Source organism: Ranitomeya variabilis, chromosome 1 (genome assembly GCF_051348905.1).
Source record: "Ranitomeya variabilis isolate aRanVar5 chromosome 1, aRanVar5.hap1, whole genome shotgun sequence".
Taxonomy (NCBI): domain Eukaryota; kingdom Metazoa; phylum Chordata; class Amphibia; order Anura; family Dendrobatidae; genus Ranitomeya; species Ranitomeya variabilis.
In genome coordinates, this window is record NC_135232.1 from 1,130,867,948 (window position 1) to 1,130,890,891 (window position 22,944).

The 22,944-nt window shown below is 46.9% G+C and overlaps 1 protein-coding gene across 1 annotated transcript in view; it reads right to left on the reverse strand.

The window, feature by feature from the left end:
- The window catches only part of LOC143793376 (RING finger protein 24), an 80,903-nt gene extending 63,721 nt beyond the window's left edge, over window positions 1-17,182 (reverse strand). The window contains exon 1 of the mRNA XM_077280283.1: window positions 16,989-17,182. Coding sequence (XP_077136398.1) covers window positions 16,989-17,080 — 92 coding nt within the window. The 5' untranslated portion in view covers window positions 17,081-17,182. The remainder of the gene's footprint in view (window positions 1-16,988) is intronic.
- Between the last annotated feature and the right edge of the window lie 5,762 nt (window positions 17,183-22,944).

Genomic DNA, 22,944 nt, shown 5'->3' on the forward strand with positions numbered 1-22,944 from the left:
GTCTTGCAGCGGGAAGGACAGGATGATCGCTAGTCAATCCCACTAACACTAAAGACTGCAAGGGGGACACTTAACTTAAGTAGACTCAGAGACACACCTATGTCCTCCAAACTCCAAAAGGACGCTAGCAGACTGCTACAGCTCCAAGCCTCAACAGAGAAGGGCAAACAGGAAATAACACCTGCACCTCCCAACAGGAAGTAGGGCGTTATAAACACCCAGGTTCAGGTGTTTTCATTAGCACCGGGAAAGGTGGCCACTAGCCTGCAAAGCAAACAACCGAGACCTTCTGCAGACAGATGCAGTGCAACGGTCTGCAGCCTCTGACACATCCGTGACACAATAGCTAAGGAACCTGATTACTAAGGGAAGGAGTGATGAAGAAATGTCACATTGAGGCAGATGAAGATGCTGACAGCCACGTACCCACAGTAGATTAGTCGTAGTAGAGGGAGGAGAAGACTGTCGACAAACTGGGAAGTGGTGTACAGGATCTTGAGCAGTAGCACAGCATTTACCAGACATTTTACAGATAAACCCTCACCATATCCTGTATGTTGTGAACTAATTTTTGACAAAAATCCAAGAAAATTTACATAATCTATTATTCTCAGTGGGGTAGCATTTACCGATAACTTTCCAAAATTACTCAGCAATCTACGTTAATAGCGCTACTCGTCAGCATGGACCACAGAGGACCAAAAAACTACAAAGGACCAAAAGGGTTTATCTGTACTATTATTATGCAACCAAAAGCGATAATTTGTGTAAATTTTCTCTCGGCACCCCTCCTAATCATCTAAAGGCTGGTTTGTAAAGTGATAATTTTCTCTGGATAACACGTCGGGGATAATCCAGTAGGTGGTCTTGATAAGAGCATTATTAATAATGAGATAAGATTACGCAGACCCTCGATGCTTACACAGCAGATATGCACAAGCCGGGCACTGCGATAGTGGCGGGACCAGGACATCATCTTATCAGCAGATATCCAGCAGAAACTCTTGTGATGCTTAAGATGTGGGGGTTCTGGACCATCATTAAGAATCCGCCACCTACCGTATTTTTCGGACTATAAGACGCACCGTACTATAAGACGCACCCCAAATTTGGGGTGAAAAATGCAGAAAAAAAGATTTTTTATAAGATGGGGGTCCGTCTTATTGTCCGAATTTAAGATCTCTTACCTGAGGGCAGGCAGTGGCAGAGCAGGGTCACAGGAGGCATGGTGGTGGCAGAGGTGAGGTGATGCTGAGGTGCGGTGGGCGGAACGGCGTGCACCTGAGCAGGGTCCCATCCTGCTTAGGTGGGCGACGCCATGGCCTGGTGTCCATGGGGAGATTGCTGTGGCAGACGTGCGGTCACTTCCTCAGGTGGCAGCGGCCAGGGTCCCTTCCACATTTGAGGTGACGCCACAGCAGTAGTGAAGGAGAGCAGCAGAGCTGGGTGGTTTTCCTGGTGGCGGCGGGCTTACCGGCATTGTGGCGGCGACAGAGGTGCGGGCATGATGTGGCACGGTGAGCTGTATGGTGTGAGCAGGTCCCATCCATATTTGAGGTGAATCCGCGGCCCGGTATTGATGGAGAGCAGCAGCGCTGGTGAGTTACGGTATTTTCCGGTGGCGGCGGCCATCTTGCTGAGGCCGCGCGTGCGCAGATTCACTACACTGCGTCCCAGGGCTTCAGGAAAATGGCCGCCGCGATCTCCATCTGCGCACGCGCGGCCTCCCGCGGCCATTTTCCTGAAGCCCTGGGACGCAGAGTAGTGAATCTGCGCACGCGCGGCCTCAGCAAAATGGCCGCCGCCACCGGAAAATACTGTAACTCACCAGCGCTGCTGCTCTCCATCAATACCGGGCCGCGGATTCACCTCAAATATGGATGGGACCTGCTCACGCCATACAGCTCACCGTGCCACATCATGCCCGCACCTCTGTCGCCGCCACAATGCCGGTAAGCCTGCGTTCCGAATATAAGACGCACCCCCCATTTTCCTCACAATTTTTTTGGGGAAAAAGTGCGTCTTATATTCCGAAAAATACGGTACATGTTTATTTATATTGACTGTAAAAAGGAAATAATGTAAAAAAAAAATGTAAAAAAAAAATAAAAATCGGTGAATGTGATAACCTTGGGACTGTCCACAGCATGGCCCGCTTACGTAATTGGCACATCGTAATGGTAAATGTTACATCAGGGTTTCCTAAATGAGCTCACATTGTGCATCTTAATATATTAGTAAATGAAGGTAGTGTTTACAATCGGATATCTCAAAACAAATGGCAGGAGATAACAGAAGAAACAAAAAAAAAACAACCAACGCATTTCAGTCAGGGTATCCCAAATCACACACAAAAAGGTAGGTTAATCAATGGGTGCAAGTGCAAAGGGTTATGACCGAACACAAATGATATCTCACGAAAAAGAACCCAACCAACGCATTTCGCCTCTAGAGCCTTTACAAATGAGTCTCCTCTAATTTTTAAAGAGGGATCTCATACTGGGAAAAGGCACCTAAATATATTTAGGGCCTGCCTAATTTTGGTTAGGTGGGTTAGGATCACTTAAGAGGCTCCATCAATAGACACTTCAATAGAATCTTCAGGTTCTCTAATAATCCCATCAAGGCTTTACTTCCCGAGGAGAGACAATTTCTTATCGTAGCCGCTTCATTTCAGTCTAGAGAATATGAAATATGTACAGTATTAATGCGCACGGCTTTCTAGTGATCCGGCGTGGTCACTCAAAAGAGATCTCATGAAAGACTCAAATTCTGAGGCCACCACTCTCGTGAGGCCAGTCACCTTTATATAGCCCCAACTCATTTCGGTCCATAACTAAGGCTTTGTTTTAGCCATCCCATGCTCTACTGTAAAGAGTTCCTCCTAATATCAGGATAGCCATCCTTCCTGAATACTTATTAGCCTTTGACTTGAGATTACCCGTGTGTGTCTCCAGCCAACCCGTGTGTGTCTCCAGCCAACCCGTGTGTGTCTCCAGCCAACCCGTGTGTGTCTCCAGCCAACCCGTGTGTGTCTCCAGCCAACCCGTGAGTGTCTCCAGCCAACCCGTGAGTGTCTCCAGCCAACCCGTGAGTGTCTCCAGCCAACCCGTGAGTGTCTCCAGCCAACCCGTGAGTGTCTCCAGCCAACCCGTGAGTGTCTCCAGCCAACCCGTGAGTGTCTCCAGCCAACCCGTGAGTGTCTCCAGCCAACCCGTGAGTGTCTCCAGCCAACCCGTGAGTGTCTCCAGCCAACCCGTGTGTGTCTCCAGCCAACCCGTGTGTGTCTCCAGCCAACCCGTGTGTGTCTCCAGCCAACCCGTGTGTGTCTCCAGCCAACCCGTGTGTGTCTCCAGCCAACCCGTGTGTGTCTCCAGCCAACCCGTGTGTGTCTCCAGCCAACCCGTGTGTGTCTCCAGCCAACCCGTGTGTGTCTCCAGCCAACCCGTGTGTGTCTCCAGCCAACCCGTGAGTGTCTCCAGCCAACCCGTATGCTCCAACGCTGAAGGAACGCACACAAGCCCACAGAAGAACCTTTCAGCAAAGTCATTTAGGCCCAGCAACTCCATGTTATGAGCCGCGATTTACTGATCTGATTGTAAGAGATTAGATTTATCCCTTCAAATCATCTAATCTGCTGAAGGGTGAAGTGCGGCAGCTGTCGGGGCGGATGGCACGGGATATGAAGAAATTGCTCAAACAGGTTACAGTTGTTAAAATCCTATGTCGACAGGTCAGGTCAGAGGGGTGAAGATGTCAGTGGCATTTAGACGAAAAGTTTCCCGCCAAATCATGGTTCAGACGACGTTCCATGCAGAGAGATGGGAAGAACCTTTTCTGTGTTAGATGGAACGTTGCCACCGCTGATAATGTCAGCCCCACACCGGGCACAAGCTCGGTATCAGTACCATGCCTGCACCACCAATCGGCCCATGAATAGGGTAAGTGACTGTTACATACGGGTTATGTAACGTGAACCAGCAATTTAATTGGCACATTCAGCCCCACTCCATCTCTACATATACTGCTGCAAAAACAAAAAAGCAATACCAAACTGTGTGCCAATATTCACAGATCACAGGGGCAAATAATTCACTGCGGATGGAAAATGGGACATTCTAGAGCAAAAGATAAAGGTGTGTCACTAATGGCCACATGCTATTTCCCGATCCCACTGATATTTACACTGTTACCGGTAATGCCACATGGGATTCCGGTCCGACAAGTCCACACTACAAAGGAAACACAGAACTGTGACTGTGGACACAATGAGAGCCATGCACCAGTGATACACAGAGAGGCTTACCAAACACCGGAGTGCTGGGCATTACTATGTGTATCACTAAACTAGTATAATACTGCCCCTATACACAAGAATATAACTACTATAATACAGCCCCTATACACACGAATATAACTGCTATAATACTGCTCCTATACACACGAATATAACTGCTATAATACTGCTCCTATACACAAGAATATAACTACTATAATACTGCTCCTATACACAAGAATATAACAACTATAATACTGCCCCCTATGTACAAGAATATAACTACTATAATACTGCTCCTGTGTACAAGAATATAACTACTATAATACTGCTCCTGTGTACAAGAATATAACTACTATAATACTGCTCCCTATGTACAAGAAAATAACTATTATAATACTGCTCCTATGTACAAGAATATAACTACTATAATACTGCTCCTATGTACAAGAATATAACTACTATAACACTGCCCCCTATGTACAGGAATATAACTACTATAATACTGCCCCTATGTACAAGAATATAACTACTATAATACTGCCCCTATGTACAAGAATATAACTACTATAATACTGCCCCTATACACAAGAATATAACTACTATAATACTGCCCCCTATGTACAAGAATATAACTACTATAATACTGCCCCTATGTACAAGAATATAACTACTATAATACTGCTCCCTATGTACAAGAATATAACTACTATAATACTGCCCCTATGTACAAGAATATAACTACTATAATACTGTCCCCTATGTACAAGAATATAACTACTATAATACTGCCTCTATGTACAAGAATATAACTACTATAATACTGCCCCTATGTACAAGAATATAACTACTATAATACTGCTCCTATGTACAAGAATATAACTACTATAATACTGCTCCTATGTACAAGAATATAACTACTATAATACTGCTCCTATGTACAAGAATATAACTACTATAATACTGCTCCTATGTACAAGTATATAACTACTATAATACTGCCCCTATGTACAAGAATATAACTATTATAATACTGCTCCCTATGTACAAGAATATAACTACTATAATACTACTCCTATGTACAAGAATATAACTACTATAATACTGCCCCTATGTACAAGAATATAACTACTATAATACTGCCCCTATGTACAAGAATATAACTATTATAATACTGCTCCCTATGTACAAGAATATAACTACTATAATACTACTCCTATGTACAAGAATATAACTACTATAATACCGCACCTATGTACAAGAATAGAATGGTTAGAATAATACCGCGGTCAGGTTAGTGGTTTGGGAACATTTCCTGACGCCTTTGTTGTTCCATGAGGTAATCGCACTGTGATGACATGGTGACAAAGCGATTATGTGAACACTTGGCATCGGTCCCACTGCCAACAGCCCAACATTGGGTAACTTACATAATTGTTGTATATAAAGTCTCTGGCTCGCTGCCTGTAATAATCGTTCACCAGGAATGAGCTCGTCCGTGTGGATTTCGGGAATATCTGACCCAGCAGGGAATCAGATACATCGGGGGGATCGGCTCGGCGGCAGCAGATTTATTTTTGAGAGCACTGTAATATCGGAGGTGATTACAATATGGATAGTATTATTCGGGCCCCTGTGGTACGGATGAAAGGCACAAATAAAGCTCCGGTTCTGTGATATAAACCCACGTCTAGCAGCTGTCATCCGGGCAGGAACCACATGTGGGGCGGCGGACGCACAACACCAAACCTCCGTGTTATCAGGCCAAATGTAATAGATGTCAGCCAAGTCCGAGCACGGCGGGAGAGGACAAAAAACTGCAGCCCCTCTACGGTTCCCATAGAGAACCCATTTATAAACTGTGATAAAATATCATCTAAAACAATATATACAGCACCATTAGATAAAATATCATATAAAATATAGTAATATATATATATATACATATATATATATATATATGTATCACACGTGGTCACAATTGTTGGTTCCCCTCGTTTAATGACAGAAGAACCCACAATGGTCACAGAAATAACTTGAATCTGACAAAAGTAATAATAAATAAAAGATCTATGAGAATGAACAAATAAAAGTCAGACATTGCTTCTCAACCATGCGTCCACAGAATTTTTACATAAATAAAACTTATAACATAAGCCTGGACAGAAATGATGGCACCCCTGAAAATAATGTGATAAGGGAGACATATTAAATCGCGGTGTGTCCACTAACTAGCATCACAGGTGTCTACAATCTTGGAATCAGTGAGTGGGCCCAGTATATAGGGCTACAGATACTCACTGTGCTGGTGACATGGTGTGTATCACACTCACCATGGACCAAAGGAAGCGAAGGAAAGAGTCGTCTCAGGAGATTAGAAAGAAAATTATAGACAAACATGTTAAAGGTAAAAGTTATAAGGCCATCTCCAAGCAGCTTGATGTTCCTGTGTCTACAGTTGAACATATTATTCAGAAATGTAAGATCCGTGGGACTGTAGCCGACCTCCCTGGACGTGGCCACAGGAGGAACATTGATGACAAATCAAAGAGACGGATAATACGAATGGTAACAAAAAAGCCAGAAAAACTTCTAAAGAGATTAAAGGTGAACTTCAAGCTCAAGGAACATCAGTGTCAGATCGCACCATCCATCGTTGTCTGAGCCAAAGTGGACTTCATGGGAGACAACCAAGAAGGACACCATGGTTGAAAAAAAATTATAAAAAAGCCAGACTGGAATTTGCCAAACTACATGTTGACAAGCCACAAAGCTTCCGGGAGAATGTCCTATGGAGAGATGAGACAAAAATGGAACTTTTTGGCAAAGCACATCAGCTCTATGTTCACAGACAGAAAAATGAAGCATATCAAGAAATCAACACTGTCCCTACTGTGAAACATGGAGGAGGCTCTGTTATGTTCTGGGGCTGCTTTTCTGCATCTGGCACAGGATGTCTAGAATCTGTGCAGGGTACAATGAAATCTCAAGACTATCAAGGGTTTCTAGAGAGAAATGTGCTGCCCAGTGTCAGAAAGCTTGGTTTCAGCCGCAGGTCAAGGGTCTTGCAACAGGATAATGACCCAAAAAACACCCAAAAATGGCTAAGAGGAAAGCATTGGACTATTCTGAAGTGGCCTTCTATGGGCCCTGACCTAAATCCTATTGAGCATCTTTGGAAAGAGCGGAAACATGGATTCTGGAAAAGGCAACCTTCACACACGAGACAACTGGAGCAGTTTGCTTTTGAGGAGCGGCCAAAATACCTGTGGAGAGGAGCAGAAGTCTCATTGAAAGCTACAGGAATCGTTTGATTGCAGCGATTGCCTCAAAAGGTTGTGCAACAAAATATTAAGTAAAGGTCCAAGCCTATTTCATGAGTTTATTTTTAGTTCTGTGGAAGCATGGCTGAAAAGCAATGTCTGACTTTCATTTGTTCATTTTCATAGATTTTTTATTTATTATTACTTTTGTCAGATTCAAGTTATTTCTGTGACCATTGTGGGTTTTTCTGTCATTAAACAAGGGGGACCAACAATTTTGACCACGTGTGTATATAGAATATACACACAATGGAAAATCTAAAAAAATATATATCATATAAAAATTAAAAATATTAATTTAATAAAATAAGTAAAAATAAACAATATATACAACATAATAAGAAACAAAATCCTATAAAAACAATAGATAATATAATGAAATATATATATATATATACACTCACTGGCCACTTTATTAGGTACACCTGTCCAACTTCTTGTTAACACTTAATTTCTAATCAGCCAATCACATGGCGGCAACTCAGTGCATTTAGGCATGTAGACATGGTCAAGACAATCTCCTGCAGTTCAAACCGAGCATCAGTATGGGGAAGAAAGGTGATTTGAGTGCCTTTGAACGTGGCATGGTTGTTGGTGCCAGAAGGGCTGGTCTGAGTATTTCAGAAACTGCTGATCTACTGGGATTTTCACGCACAACCATCTCTAGGGTTTACAGAGAATGGTCCGAAAAAGAAAAAAAATCCAGTGAGCGGCAGTTCTGTGGGCGGAAATGCCTTGTTGATGCCAGAGGTCAGAGGAGAATGGGCAGACTGGTTCGAGCTGATAGAAAGGCAACAGTGACTCAAATCGCCACCCGTTACAACCAAGGTAGGCCTAAGAGCATCTCTGAACGCACAGTGCGTCGAACTTTGAGGCAGATGGGCTACAGCAGCAGAAGACCACACCGGGTACCACTCCTTTCAGCTAAGAACAGGAAACTGAGGCTACAATTTGCACAAGCTCATCGAAATTGGACAGTAGAAGATTGGAAAAACGTTGCTTGGTCTGATGAGTCTCGATTTCTGCTGCGACATTCGGATGGTAGGGTCAGAATTTGGCGTAAACAACATGAAATCTTTGGGATGTGGTGGAACGGGAGATTCGCATCAGGGATGTGCAGCCGACAAATCTGCGGCAACTGTGTGATGCCATCATGTCAATATGGACCAAAATCTCTGAGGAATGCTTCCAGCACCTTGTTGAATCTATGCCACGAAGAATTGAGGCAGTTCTGAAGGCAAAAGGGGTCCAACCTGTTACTAGCATGGTGTACCTAATAAAGTGGCCAGTGAGTGTATATACACACACAATGGGAAAAATAGTCTAATAAAATATAATATAAAAAGCAATATATACAACATAATAAGATAAAATAACATAAGAAATGTAAAAAAAAATAAGTATAATAAAATGTTAATATAAAAACAATGGAAATTTTTTTAAACATAATATAACTTAAAATATAATATAAAAATAGAACATATTAATAAAATATGTAAATCAAAAAAACATACAACATAATAGGATATATCATATAAAAGCAATAGAAAATATAACAAATATATAAAATATAAATAAAAACAATGAAAAATCTAAAAAATACATATAATTAAATATAATATAAAAATAGAAAATATTAAAAAAATGTAGAAAATATGTAAAAAAGAACACTACTATAAGTCATCATGTGTCGTGGCTTGTGTTCCAATTGGTCAAGAAATTGTCAGCAAAAAAAATATAATTTAATAAAATGATACTGTATAATATTCTATGACAAAATATACTAATATATTACAAGTGTTATAATGCAACAAAATATTATTAGTCTGGCATTTGATAATCCAGAATGTCTAATAGCAGCACTGAGGCTGTAGGGAAGGAAGCACATGGTTTCCTTGCAGCTTTGTGCTGCTGCCCCTGTGTGAGGCCACCTGTCACATCAGGTCCATGTCACACTGACAGCTGGGGAGCTTTTTCCCCAACTCTTCCATTCATTAGATGCAGTGGTGTGAACACTGTTTACAAGCCTGACATCCTCACCCCCATGCTAATGACCCTCATTAAAGTGATAAGCACAGGCCTGTGGCATCTGTGCAATGCACAAAGGTCACGTCCTAACAAGGCACAGAGGGGCCCTAGTCAGAAACAGTTGTGAAGTAAAGAGAATCTGTCATTTGCCATAAATATGTCATTTTATTATTTCGTGTTAAAGCCGCTGTTCTCCTGAATCCGGCGATGTTTTTCTTTTCTTTCTGAACCTCTCCGTTCCTGAGTTATGGCCTCATCTTTCCTGTATATAAATCTGGTCCTTGCTTGCCATTTGGGTGTGGTCCTGAAGAAGACCACCCACAAGAGGTGCGGACCACGCCCACTTGGAAACAACACTAGATTTATATATTTGGAAGAAAGGGCCATAACAAAGGAACAGAGAGGAGCAGGAATAAGAGAAAAACATCGCCGATTCAGGAGAACAGCGGCTTTTACACCAGGTGATAACATTGCATGGATCATTGCTGTAAGCATCTTCCAGGCGTGAAATGGCTGACAACAGAGAGCAGTGGAGGAGGAGGAGGAGGTGAGCTGTGACATCACCTATTGTGAATGGTGGATCCTGTGTTATCTACTGTATATAGAGGTGTTATCAGTCATTGTACAGGAGGAGGAGGTGAGCTGTGACATCACCTATTGTGAATGATGGGTCCTGTGTTATCTACTGTATATAGAGGTGTTATCAGTCATTGTACAGGAGGAGGAGGTGAGCTGTGACATCACCTATTGTGAATAGTGGATCCTGTGTTTTCTACTGTATATAGAGGTGTTATCAGTCATTGTACAGGAGGAGGAGGAGGTGAGCTGTGACATCACCTATTGTGAATGGTGGAACCTGTTTTAACTACTGTATAAAGGGGTGTTATCAGTCATTGTACAGGAGGAGGTGAGCTGTGATATCACCTATTGTGAATGGTGGATCCTGTGTTATCTACTGTATATAGAGGTGTTATCAGTCATTGTACAGGTGGAGGAGGTGAGCTGTGATATCACCTATTGTGAATGGTGGATCCTGTGTTATCTACAGTATATAGAGGTGTTATCAGTCATTGTAGAGGAGGAGGAGGTGAGCTGTGACATCACCTATTGTGAATGGTGGATCCTGTGTTATCTACAGTATATAGAGGTGTTATCAGTCATTGTACAGGAGGAGGAGGTGAGCTGTGACATCACCTATTGTGAATGGTGGATCCTGTGTTATCTACAGTATATAGAGGTGTTATCAGTCATTGTACAGGAGGGGGAGGTGAGCTGTGACATCACCTATTGTGAATGGTGGATCCTGTGTTATCTACTGTATATAGAGGTGTTATCAGTCATTGTACAGGAGGAGGAGGAGGTGAGCTGTGACATCACCTATTGTGAATGGTGGATCCTGTGTTATCTACAGTATATAGAGGTGTTATCAGTCATTGTACAGGAGGGGGAGGTGAGCTGTGACATCACCTATTGTGAATGGTGGATCCTGTGTTATCTACTGTATATAGAGGTGTTATCACTTATCAGTCATTGTAATCTTGCCTTTGGTGATAAGGAGCCTGCTGAAAATTCTCCCTGAAGTAGAAGTCTAATAACCCTAGTGTGAAAATTATTTTTATACACTTAACATAGAAACCTGATTTAAGCAATAGATGATTTCTCATGGCACATTCCTTTTAAGGGCAGAATTGTGCTTTTAATTACGATAAAGGCATTCGTGGCACGTAATCTGATCATATTGTCATTATGTTGTGCCGCCCAGACAATTACTGTAAACCTGGAGACTCCTCATTACGTCACATCCATAGTGATGGACCGTCTGTGACCTGAGACAATGGCTGAAACATCAGATCACGACGGAAGGAAAATTACTTCAAAAACAACAACGACAACAATGACCCATCTCATAAAAAACTATAATAAATAAGCCCGACATCGCATCACACGGCCGACTAATGGGGTTCATAGCTATAAAGGAGAATTATGGTAATGACATAAATCCGGGTCACGTCATGAGAAAGGGATAAAAGTGTAAAAATAGCAAAAAACAGTGTAATAAATGTGTAAGGAGAAAATGACAGAACCTCCCACCTCACTACAGGACCCAGCAGACCAAAGCCGCCGATACTGTATACGGGGGGTCGGGCCGCCGCTGAGTGATCTCATGGGGGGGACATTGAACCATATGATGGCCCTGGGCAAAAATAATAGCACACTAGGCTCCCAGCCTAGAAAACATCAGAACATCAAACCACTGGACACCAGGGACTGGGTCTACAAACCACTAGGGACTAGGGCTCCTAACCACTAGGGACTGGGTCTACAAACCACTGGACACCAGGGACTAGGGCTCCTAACCACTAGGGACTGGGTCTACAAACCACTAGGGACTAGGGCTCCTAACCACTAGGGACTGGGTCTACAAACCACTGGACACCAGGGACTAGGGCTCCTAACCACTAGGGACTGGGTCTACAAACCACTAGGGACTAGGGCTCCTAACCACTAGGGACTGGGTCTACAAACCACTGGACACCAGGGACTAGGGCTTCTAACCACTAGGGACTGGGTCTACAAACCACTAGGGACTAGGGCTCCTAACCACTAGGGACTGGGTCTACAAACCACTGGACACCAGGGACTAGGGCTCCTAACCACTAGGGACTGGGTCTACAAACCACTAGGGACTAGGGCTGCTAACCACTAGGGACTGGGTCTACAAACCACTGGACACCAGGGACTAGGGCTCCTAACCACTAGGGACTGGGTCTACAAACCACTAGGGACTAGGGCTCCTAACCACTAGGGACTGGGTCTACAAACCACTGGACACCAGGGACTAGGGCTCCTAACCACTAGGGACTGGGTCTACAAACCACTAGGGACTAGGGCTCCTAACCACTAGGGACTGGGTCTACAAACCACTAGGGACTAGGGCTCCTAACCACTAGGGACTGGGTCTACAAACCACTGGACACCAGGGACTAGGGCTCCTAACCACTAGGGACTGGGTCTACAAACCACTGGACACCAGGGACTAGGGCTCCTAACCACTATGGACTGGGTCTACAAACCACTAGGGACTAGGGCTCCTAACCACTAGGGACTGGGCCTACAAACCACTAGGGACTAGGGCTGCTAACCACTAGGGACTGGGTCTACAAACCACTGGACACCAGGGACTAGGGCTCCTAACCACTAGGGACTGGGTCTACAAACCACTAGGGACTAGGGCTCCTAACCACTAGGGACTGGGTCTACAAACCACTAGGGACTAGGGCTCCTAACCACTAGGGACTAGGTCTACAAACCACTGGACACCGGGGACTAGGGCTCCTAACCACTAGGGACTGGGTCTACAAACCACTAGGGACTAGGGCTCCTAACCACTAGGGACTGGGTCTACAAACCACTGGACACCAGGGACTAGGGCTCCTAACCACTAGGGACTGGGTCTACAAACCACTAGGGACTAGGGCTCCTAACCACTAGGGACTGGGTCTACAAACCACTGGACACCAGGGACTAAGGCTCCAAAAAACAACGGCTGGGTCTACAAGCTACTGGAAACCAGAGACTAGGGCTCCTAACCACCAGGGACTGGGTCTACAAACCACTGGACGTCAGGGACTATAGCTCCAATCCTATACCTTCAAATGGTAGGGACCACAAACCATTAAACTAAACGCAAAACATGACAGATACAAGTCACTGGGGATCAAACTGTAAATTGGCTAGTAGGCCACTGGGGAGGCTCAGAAGTCCCAGCCACCCAACCACTTCCTGCAAGGTCCTGAAACAATAAACCACCGGTCACCAGAACACGGCACAAAACTAGTGGTGCCATGACTTTTGCACAGACATGGAGCTGCCGTATGAGCACAGCCTGTCATGTGGAATCCCCTGTAAGAAAGTCACGACTGGTGTCAGAGACACTATTTTTCCCGGGCTTCCTGGCACTCGCTGACTGCTCCCTGCTGCCTCACACCGGCTCCTGACCTCCCGCTGCCTCACACCGGCTCCTGACCTCCCGCTGCCTCACACCAGCTCCTGACCTCCCACTGCCTCACACCAGCTCCTGACCTCCCACTGCTTCACACCAGCTCCTGACCTCCCGCTGTCTCACACTGCTCCTGACCTCCCACTGCCTCACACCGGCTCCTGACCTCCCGCTGCCTCACACCGGCTCCTGACCTCCCGCTGCCTCACACCGGCTGCTGACCTGCCGCTGCCTCACACCAGCTGCTGACCCCCCGCTGCCTCACACCGGCTCCTGACCTCCCGCTGCCTCACACAGGCTCCTGACCTCCCGCTGCCTCACACCGGCTCCTGACCTCCCGCTGCCTCACACCGGCTGCTGACCTCCCGCTGCCTCACACCGGCTGCTGACCTCCCGCTGCCTCACACCGGCTCCTGACCTCCCGCTGCCTCACACCGGCTCCTGACCTCCCGCTGCCTCACACCGGCTCCTGACCTCCCGCTGCCTCACACCAGCTCCTGACCTCCCACTGCCTCACACCAGCTCCTGACCTCCCACTGCCTCACACCAGCTCCTGACCTCCCGCTGTCTCACACTGCTCCTGACCTCCCACTGCCTCACACCGGCTCCTGACCTCCCGCTGCCTCACACCGGCTCCTGACCTCCCGCTGCCTCACACCGGCTGCTGACCTGCCGCTGCCTCACACCGGCTGCTGACCTCCCGCTGCCTCACACCGGCTCCTGACCTCCCGCTGCCTCACACCGGCTCCTGACCTCCCGCTGCCTCACACCGGCTCCTGACCTCCCGCTGCCTCACACCGGCTGCTGACCTCCCGCTGCCTCACACCGGCTGCTGACCTCCCGCTGCCTCACACCGGCTCCTGACCTCCCGCTGCCTCACACCGGCTCCTGACCTCCCGCTGCCTCACACCGGCTCCTGACCTCCCGCTGCCTCACACCGGCTCCTGACCTCCCGCTGCCTCACACCGGCTCCTGACCTCCCGCTGCCTCACACCGGCTCCTGACCTCCCGCTGCCTCACACCGGCTCCTGACCTCCCGCTGCCTCACACCGCTCCTGACCACCTGCTGCCTCACACCACCTCCTGACCTCCTGCTGCCTCACACCACCTCCTGACTCACAACACCTCCTGACTTCCTGCTGCCTCACACCGGCTCCTGACCTCCCGATGCCTCACACCGGCTCCTGACCTCCCGATGCCTCACACTGCTCCTGACCTCCCGGTGCCTCCTGGGAACTGGTACTCTGGTTGCAGAGGAACAGATGCAAATGCACCTGCCTTGCAGCTCTCATATTCTCAGCTGCGGGGGATAAATATAACCCCCATGTGACAGAGGGGTAACACAAGCCATCACTAAATGAGTCCAGTACAAACAATAGTAAGTGACCCCCCCCCAGGATCTTGTAAGTCCGTGCATCAGAAAGCCAAACTGAGCACATAGAGAATGACTGCGCTGCCCCGCACGCCCATCTGCAGCCCCGCACGCCCATCTTCAGCCCCGCACGCCCATCTTCAGACCCACCATCAGTTCAGGAGAGCAGCACAGTTCTCACCGCTGGGGCAAGGCACCTGAAAGATGCACAAAATTCATAAAAAGGTATACACCTCTTAAAGGGGTTGTCCGCATGCCTGCTGAGCTCTTCCTTTCTCAGCACGTTTCGCTGGATGTGGTCTGCGGTCACAAATCAGCTAGTTACGAACTCTCGGCCACACCGAGCTCACTGAAGGATTCTCAGTTACCTCATTCAGCAGCCACAAATCTCTTTCTTTAGCATGTAAGTAGAATGGTTACAGAGGCGGGCAGAGGGAGTTTTTTCTGCTCTTACTAGTTCTCTACGTCTCCATTCGTCCGGTTCTTCTGTGACGTTTGTCTTGACGCTCCAGAATTGGATTTTGGCCCCGGACGCAGCAGCTGCTGTGCACAAAACGGCCGACAGGGGGCGCTACAGCTGGACAGAGGGGTCTCCTCTCAGCAGGAGCTAAATTCCCTCAGAAAGATCCCAGGAGGCGAAACTATGATGAAAAACATTCAGAAAGCGGAGGAAGAAAGCGGAAACAATATCCCCCACTGCCGCCGCCACCGCGGAGGTCTGCAGTCCTCATGGACACTACATATGTGACTGCTCCTTTCCCTCGCACCATTTATAAAATCTCCGCTTTCTGTAAGTGAATGGTGGGAAAAGAGGTCCGGTATGGATGGGGGATCTCAGGAGTGGCTGATAACAGCGAGCAGTAGACAGTCTGGGGGCTTATGTAGGAAGGTGGATATAACAGGTAGCATCACTGGGTACACGGCTGACATGCGGGGCCCGGACGTCCCCATGGGCCTGCGGAGACCAGAGCTGCCCCCTATGAGCACTACATAAGGTGAGCGGTACTGCGAGCTCTCTCCCATAGAAGTGAATGGAGGTTACCCGCAGTACCATTCGCCGCCACTACACAATATACGGCGCTGTGTGACACTTCTCGATCAGCGGATCGATCCCACACTGACGACCCCTTCTCCTTCTTCTGTCTCATTTCCTCCGCCCGCCGGGGCAGATCTCTGCTTGCTGTCAGCGTACGACAACGTCGTTCTGCGCTTGATCCACTGGATTCTTCTCGGAATGTTTCCATTCGTTCCCAGCAAGCAAAGGGAAAAAAACCCACAGAGGCTGTTAAAAATGTATGTGAGTGATCCGGGGTACCCCTTTAAGCGACTGTCAGGAAGCTGCGCAGTGTGAATGAGGTTGGAATACCAAGTATTATACTGGGGATAATGCAGAGCGCGCGCCTCGGTATAATAGTACAGGAGCATTATAACAGCCCGGAGCGCACCAACTGCCAAACAGGGGGAACCAGTTTCTCGGAGGCTCGGTTTTGTGTCATTTCTCCGCACCATATGTGCAGGTCCTCCTGACATCCCCTCCTGGCTGCAGCTGCTCCTGTGTGTTCCCCCCACCCTCGGCCACCAATGGGCAGCTTCTCCTCAGCGCACACCCCCCCCTTTTACGCTGACTATGAATTGTGCAAGCCTGCATTCACCTTCAGCAGCTCCACATGGGAGCAAAGACAAATATAAACACCGCCAGGCCCGCGACATGACCAATGGGGGTGCAAAAAAAAAGGGGTGCAAGGATTTAAAGGGATCATCGCCGCCCTAAATAAGCCAGAAATGATCAAATGTTGTAATATAAGAGCACAAAGCGGCACAGAAAATGGTACAAAACCAGGTGGCGGCAATTGTGTGGCTTGTTACAGACCAGGGGATGGGGGTGATGCCCATGTCATAGAGCGGACCGGGGCAGAGGATGGAGGCAGATCTATGGCTCCAATGTCTGATGGTGCCCATAGGGCAAATGTGGCGGTGATGGCGACTTACCCAGGGAAGAGGCAGACGTCCAGATGTGAGGTCCAGAGGCTGCTCCTTAGATCCCACAATGGAGGGCTGGGCACCACTAAGCACCCGGGCATAGGAGTCCAGCGCGGGCAGGTCCTGGGGGCGCGGGCAGGTCCTGGGGGCGCGGGCAGGTCCTGGGGGCGCGGGCAGGTCCTGGGGGCGCGGGCAGGTCCTGGAGGCACGGGCAGGTCCTGGGGGCCCCGGGCTTCTCACTCACCACCGCCTGGCTGGAGAGAAGAAAATGATCATTTGTCTGGCAGGATTTCTGGTCTTTGCACGTAGCAATAAGAGAGAGAAGCGTCCTCCCCTCCCCTGCCAATCATCCCCTGCCTGCCTGTATACAGAGGGAGGGCAGAGGGGCCGGGAAATGGGCAGGGACCAGAGGAGAGGAGGGAGCACATGGGAGGCAGACACAAAGGGGAGCAGGGGACGCGTTGGGGTCCGCCGCCGCCAAACCCAATAGGGGATCCCTCACAGATGTCTGCCTGAGAGGATTACCATTCAGGAGTCTGGGAAAGCTGGGTGACAATCCCTGTGCAGGCCAAATCTGACCCCATACTGGGGCACTTTAGCTCAGGACCCTTCTCTTCCTTCCTACTCTGCAACCTTTCTTCGTCCGTTCCTTGTCTGCCCCCCTATGTCTTATCTGCTTCTCTATTTATTGTCTGCAACCATATTTCTTGTTTACCTCCATTTCTTGTTCGCCCCCGTTTATTGTGTTCCCCCTATTTCTTGTTTGCCCTCCCCATTTCCCATCTGTCCTCCATTTCTTGCCAGCCCCAATTTTTTGTCCGCCACATTTCTTGTCCCCCATATCTTGTCCGTCCCCTTCTATTTCTTCTCTGCCCCCCTATTTGTTGTCCACCCCCCATTTCTTCTCCCCCCCATTTCTTGTCTGCCCCCCCATTTCTTGTCTGCCTCCATTTCTTGTCCGCCTCCCCATTTCCTGTCCGCCCCCCATATCTTGTCCGCCCCCCATTTCTTATCTGCCCCCATTTCTTGTCCACCCCCCCATTTCTTATCTGCCCCCATTTCTTATCTGCCCCCATTTCTTATCCGCCCCTCCTATTTCTTGTCTGCCCCCCATATCTTGTCCGCCCCCTCCCATTTCTTTTCCACTTCCCCCCTATTTCTTGATCCCCCCCCATACCTTGTCCGCCCCTCTCTTCTGTCTCCATAATTCTGGAATCATTGATGGCTCTCGTCATAATTACATAACCGCACATCACACCCACCATTAACCTAGAACACGGCTCTACCTGCTAAACTGGAGGAGTCACTGGTCTGGAACTGGAGTATACTGGGATGATCTACAATCGTAAGGCCACGGGGAGGCTACCCAGCTTTTCTAGAGCCCAGAAAGGAACATTTTCCTGCAGCTATGCAATTATGCAAAATACATAAAAGTTTCTGAACATTTTCCCACATTACACAGTCATGTAGTAAAGGACGGCTTCAACGGAGTTATTGCCAACAATCAGGATGGTCTAGGGTAACGAAGTGGTTAAAGTTATCATCCCTGGTGGTCTGGGGTAATGACATGATTCAAGCTATCATCCCTGGTGGTCTGGGGTAATGAAGTGGTTAAAGTTATCATCCCTGGTGGTCTGGGGTAATGAAGTGGTTAAAGTTATCATCCCTGGTGGTCTGGGGTAATGAAGTGGTTAAATTATCATCCCTGGTGGTCTGGGGTAACGAAGTGGTTAAAGTTATCATCCCTGGTGGTCTGGGGTAATGACATGATTCAAGCTATCATCCCTGGTGGTCTGGGGTAATGAAGTGGTTAAAGTTATCATCCCTGGTGGTCTGGGGTAATGAAGTGGTTAAAGTTATCATCCCTGGTGGTCTGGGGTAACGAAGTGGTTAAAGTTATCATCCCTGGTGGTCTGGGGTAACGAAGTGGTTAAAGTTATCATCCCTGGTGGTCTGGGGTAACGAAGTGGTTAAAGTTATCATCCCTGGTGGTCTGGGGTAATGAAGTGGTTAAAGTTATCATCCCTGGTGGTCTGGGGTAATGACATGATTCAAGCTATCATCCCTGGTGGTCTGGGGTAATGAAGTGGTTAAAGTTATCATCCCTGGTGGTCTGGGGTAATGACATGATTCAAGCTATCATCCCTGGTGGTCTGGGGTAATGAAGTGGTTAAAGTTATCATCCCTGGTGGTCTGGGGTAATGAAATACTTAAAGATATCATAGGTCTAGGGTAATGAAATGCTTAACGAAACCATCCCTGGTGGACTGAGGTAATGAAGTGGTTAAAGCAAACATCCCTGGTGGTCTAGTGTACTAAGGGTTAATGCTAATATGCTAGGTGGTCTAGGATTCTACAGGGTCAATGCTAAAATCCCAGCTGGTCTAGTGTGTCAGGGAGTTAATGATAACATCCCAGCCGGTCTAGGGCACTGTTGGGTTTAATACTAATATCCAAGGTGATCAAGTGTACTAAGGAAACATTACAGGTGAAAGAGGCAAATCCTCTTGGCTAGTGGTGAAAGAGTTAATAGTGCCCCCTGGTGGGCTGCAGTGGCGCAGTACCTGTGGTGCAGCCTGTGGCTTCTCCTTCCTCTCTCCTGGGTGTGAGTGCAGCTTGCAGCCAATCACAGGGCAGTCTAGCCTTTCCTAGAGGCTCTGCGATTGGCTGCTGGGGATGATTCTGTGCCTGTGCAGGGTTAGAGGAAGAGGGAGGGGAGAGGACAAGTTTTACAACTTTTATTTATGGCCGGAGGAGCCCCCTCTTTACTGGGGCACTATCCAAACTTTATGTTTATTGGTTCAAAATCTATATCAGTTCCTGGGAAAAGCTGGGTGACAGCCACTATAGCAGCCATGACAACGCCCAGGTATATAGTGTCAGTGCCATTCAGGAGTCCGGAAAAGCTGGGTGACAGCCAATATAGCAGCCATGTCATGATTGATGATATTGATCCGGTCGCCCCCCCTGGGATGTGCGATTGTCCCCCCACTTATTTACCGGTGTCCATCCTGCTCAGCTCTTTAAATGACAACTTTGTTTCATATCTGCTATTGCTCTCTGTTATCTGCCAGCTGCTGCAGCTTGCAAAAAAATAATTGCCCTGCCTCAAGGGACTGTATTTTCTTAGGTGCCGAGGTAGGAATGACCCATGGTCCTCGGTGCCTCAGGTGTCAAAAAGACCCCTCTTCTACACATTGCTACATTATAACCCCTGCTGGATATATCTTATCTGCACTGATACATTGTAACAAAAATATCTGCACAAGAGGCCAATCTGTGTGGTCTAAACTGCATGCAATTGTAACAAATCCTCAGCTGTCATTAGTATCAGGTGTGCAAATCGCCTCTCTAGAGAGGAGAACTAGAACTCTAGCCCCATCTTTTGGACGTAGCAATCCTAAAAGTCGACCCTTTAAGGAGTATTGTCATATGACTTAGGATAAAAGCCAAACCAAAATCTCATTTTGTAGAGAAATGTTTCGAGGTCTTGCCCATCCTTAGTACAAAGCATGAGATCTGATTTGGCTAGGTGAGAGGCTTAAGAATGGGATCCAAGGGGTAACATTTCTCTTGGAGTAGAGTGACATTTGCATATTTAATTTCCCACAGGAACATTGCATGGCCTATAAGTCTCCTTACACTGACATGTCACTCTCCACAAGGAGAAACGTTACCCCTAAAATCCCAATCAGAAGTCTTTCATACAGCCAAATCGGATCTCATGCTTTGCTCTGAGGAGGAGCAGCGCCCCGAAACATGTGTCTGTAAATTGAGATTCCGGTTATGGCTTTTATCCTAAGTCATATGGCAAGGGTCAATATTGACTGTTAAGATTGCTACTTCCAATAGGTGGCGCTAGAGTTCAAGTCCTTGTCCTCTCTGAAGAGGCAATTTGCATATTTAATTCATCAGGGGAGCATGCATGGCCTATATGTCTCCTTACACCGACATATCAAACATGTCACTCTCCACACACATTACCCTTTAAACCCCAGTCAGAAACCTTGCATACAGCTAAATCAGATCTCATACTTTGTACTGAAGGAGGGGCAACACCCCGAAACACGTGTCTGTAAATTGAGATTCTGGTTGTGACTTTTATCCTAAGTCATACTGCAAGGCTCGTTAAAGGGTTGATATTGACTTTTAGGATCATTACTTCCAATAGGTGGCGCTAGAGTTCAAGTTTTTGTCCTCTCTGAAGAGGCATATTTAATTTCCCAGAGGAGCATGCATGGCCTATAAGTCCCCTTACACTGGCATGTCAGGCCTCGCTTGTCGCTCTCCACAAGGAGAAACGTTAACCCTTAGATCCCAGTCAGAAGCCTCTCATGCAGCTAAATCAGATTTCACGCTTTGCACTGACGAGGGGCAGTACCCCGAAACACGTAACTGCAAATTGAGATTCTGGGTTGGCTTTTATCCTAAGTTTTATGGCAAGGCTCGTTAAAGGGTTAATATTGACTTTAAGGTTTACTAGGATCGCTACTTCTGATAGGTGGCGCTAGAGTTCTAGTCCTCTTTTTCTCTGATGAGGGTATTTGCCTATTTAGTTTCCTAGAGGAGCATTGCATGGCTTATAAGTCTCCTCACACTGGCATGCCAGACATGTCACTCTCCACAAGGAGAAACGTTACCGCTTAGTTACAAGTTTCAGGTCAGGACATGCTTTCAGCCTCTGGATGTTCCTGGTCACCAACAGCAAACAGAGATCCTGAAAATGATAAGGAACTGAATCGTAAGGTCCTGACTCAGGATCTGCAGGCTGTACATGGGTTTACTCACTTTTCTTTTTTTTTTTGTACGTTTTTAGATTTTTTTTGGGGGGGGAGCCAAAATTCTTCAAAACGGCGCACGGGGTACATAAATTTTGAGCAAAATCAAGTTCCCCCTTTTTTTTTCTTTAACTCGATTTGTGACATTTTAACTCAAAAAGTCAAGTTACAAATTATGCAATTTTTGACCACAGAAATCGGGGGGGGGGCAAGAAAAAAAAATACAAAAAGTTCTGGATTATAACAAGAAAAAAAAAAAAAAAAAAAGTGAAATTAGGAGGAAAAAGAAACAAACAGGTGAACTAGTAGAAAGTAGCCGAAATGAAGACTAAGGCGCAAATGAAAAATAGGCAAAAAAAAACTGCAAAAAAATGGATTAAAAAAAGGTTCAAATGTAATAATGAATGGAGCCCAAAGTGTATTTCGGAGGACTCAATTGTCGCCATTGTTGGGGTTGGAGCTCTATAGGGTGACAAGGAGGTGAGGGGTGCGGGCGGTCCCGGTGACTGGCGGAGAGACCTGCCGTATCGCTGGCAGAACACAGGCTCCGTTCAGCCCTTACAATACGATTGTTCTTCCTGGTGACTCTCCGAGTATGACATATAGCGGGTTTATTTGTGTTCAGACACTAGGGGGTGATCCTGATCATATCAGAGTGGGGTCAGGATTTCTCAGAAATATCCGATTCTGGGAAAGCTGGGTGACACCCGCTCAGGTCCATCAACTGTACCAAACTCCTATGAAAAAACTACCTAACGGTGCAAAAAAAACAAAACCCGCCAGCTATTGTTTAGCCATGTTTCATGTTATTATCCTGAAACTGAACTGCAGTATTAGATAGAAACTATGTGGGAGCATTATATGGAGCATGTGGGCGTAGCTTGGGCACTATAGGGTTGTTTTATGTCAGTAATACCGTTTTTATGGTGCCATATTGTTGTATTATTTGGGAATGGAATTGGAGTATGATGTAGGAAGTATATGGCAATAATGCAGACTGTTCTATGGATATTGTAATATCCAGGTACTATGTTGTCTATATGGGGCAGTGGATTTATGGGGCACTGTATGATGTTATTATGTGGGCTATATATGGCAGTATTGGGTGGGTATTATTTGGGCACTATATGGCGGTATTATATTGGCAGAGCCGAGAGCTTCCACACAGACTCATTGACTATTATTGA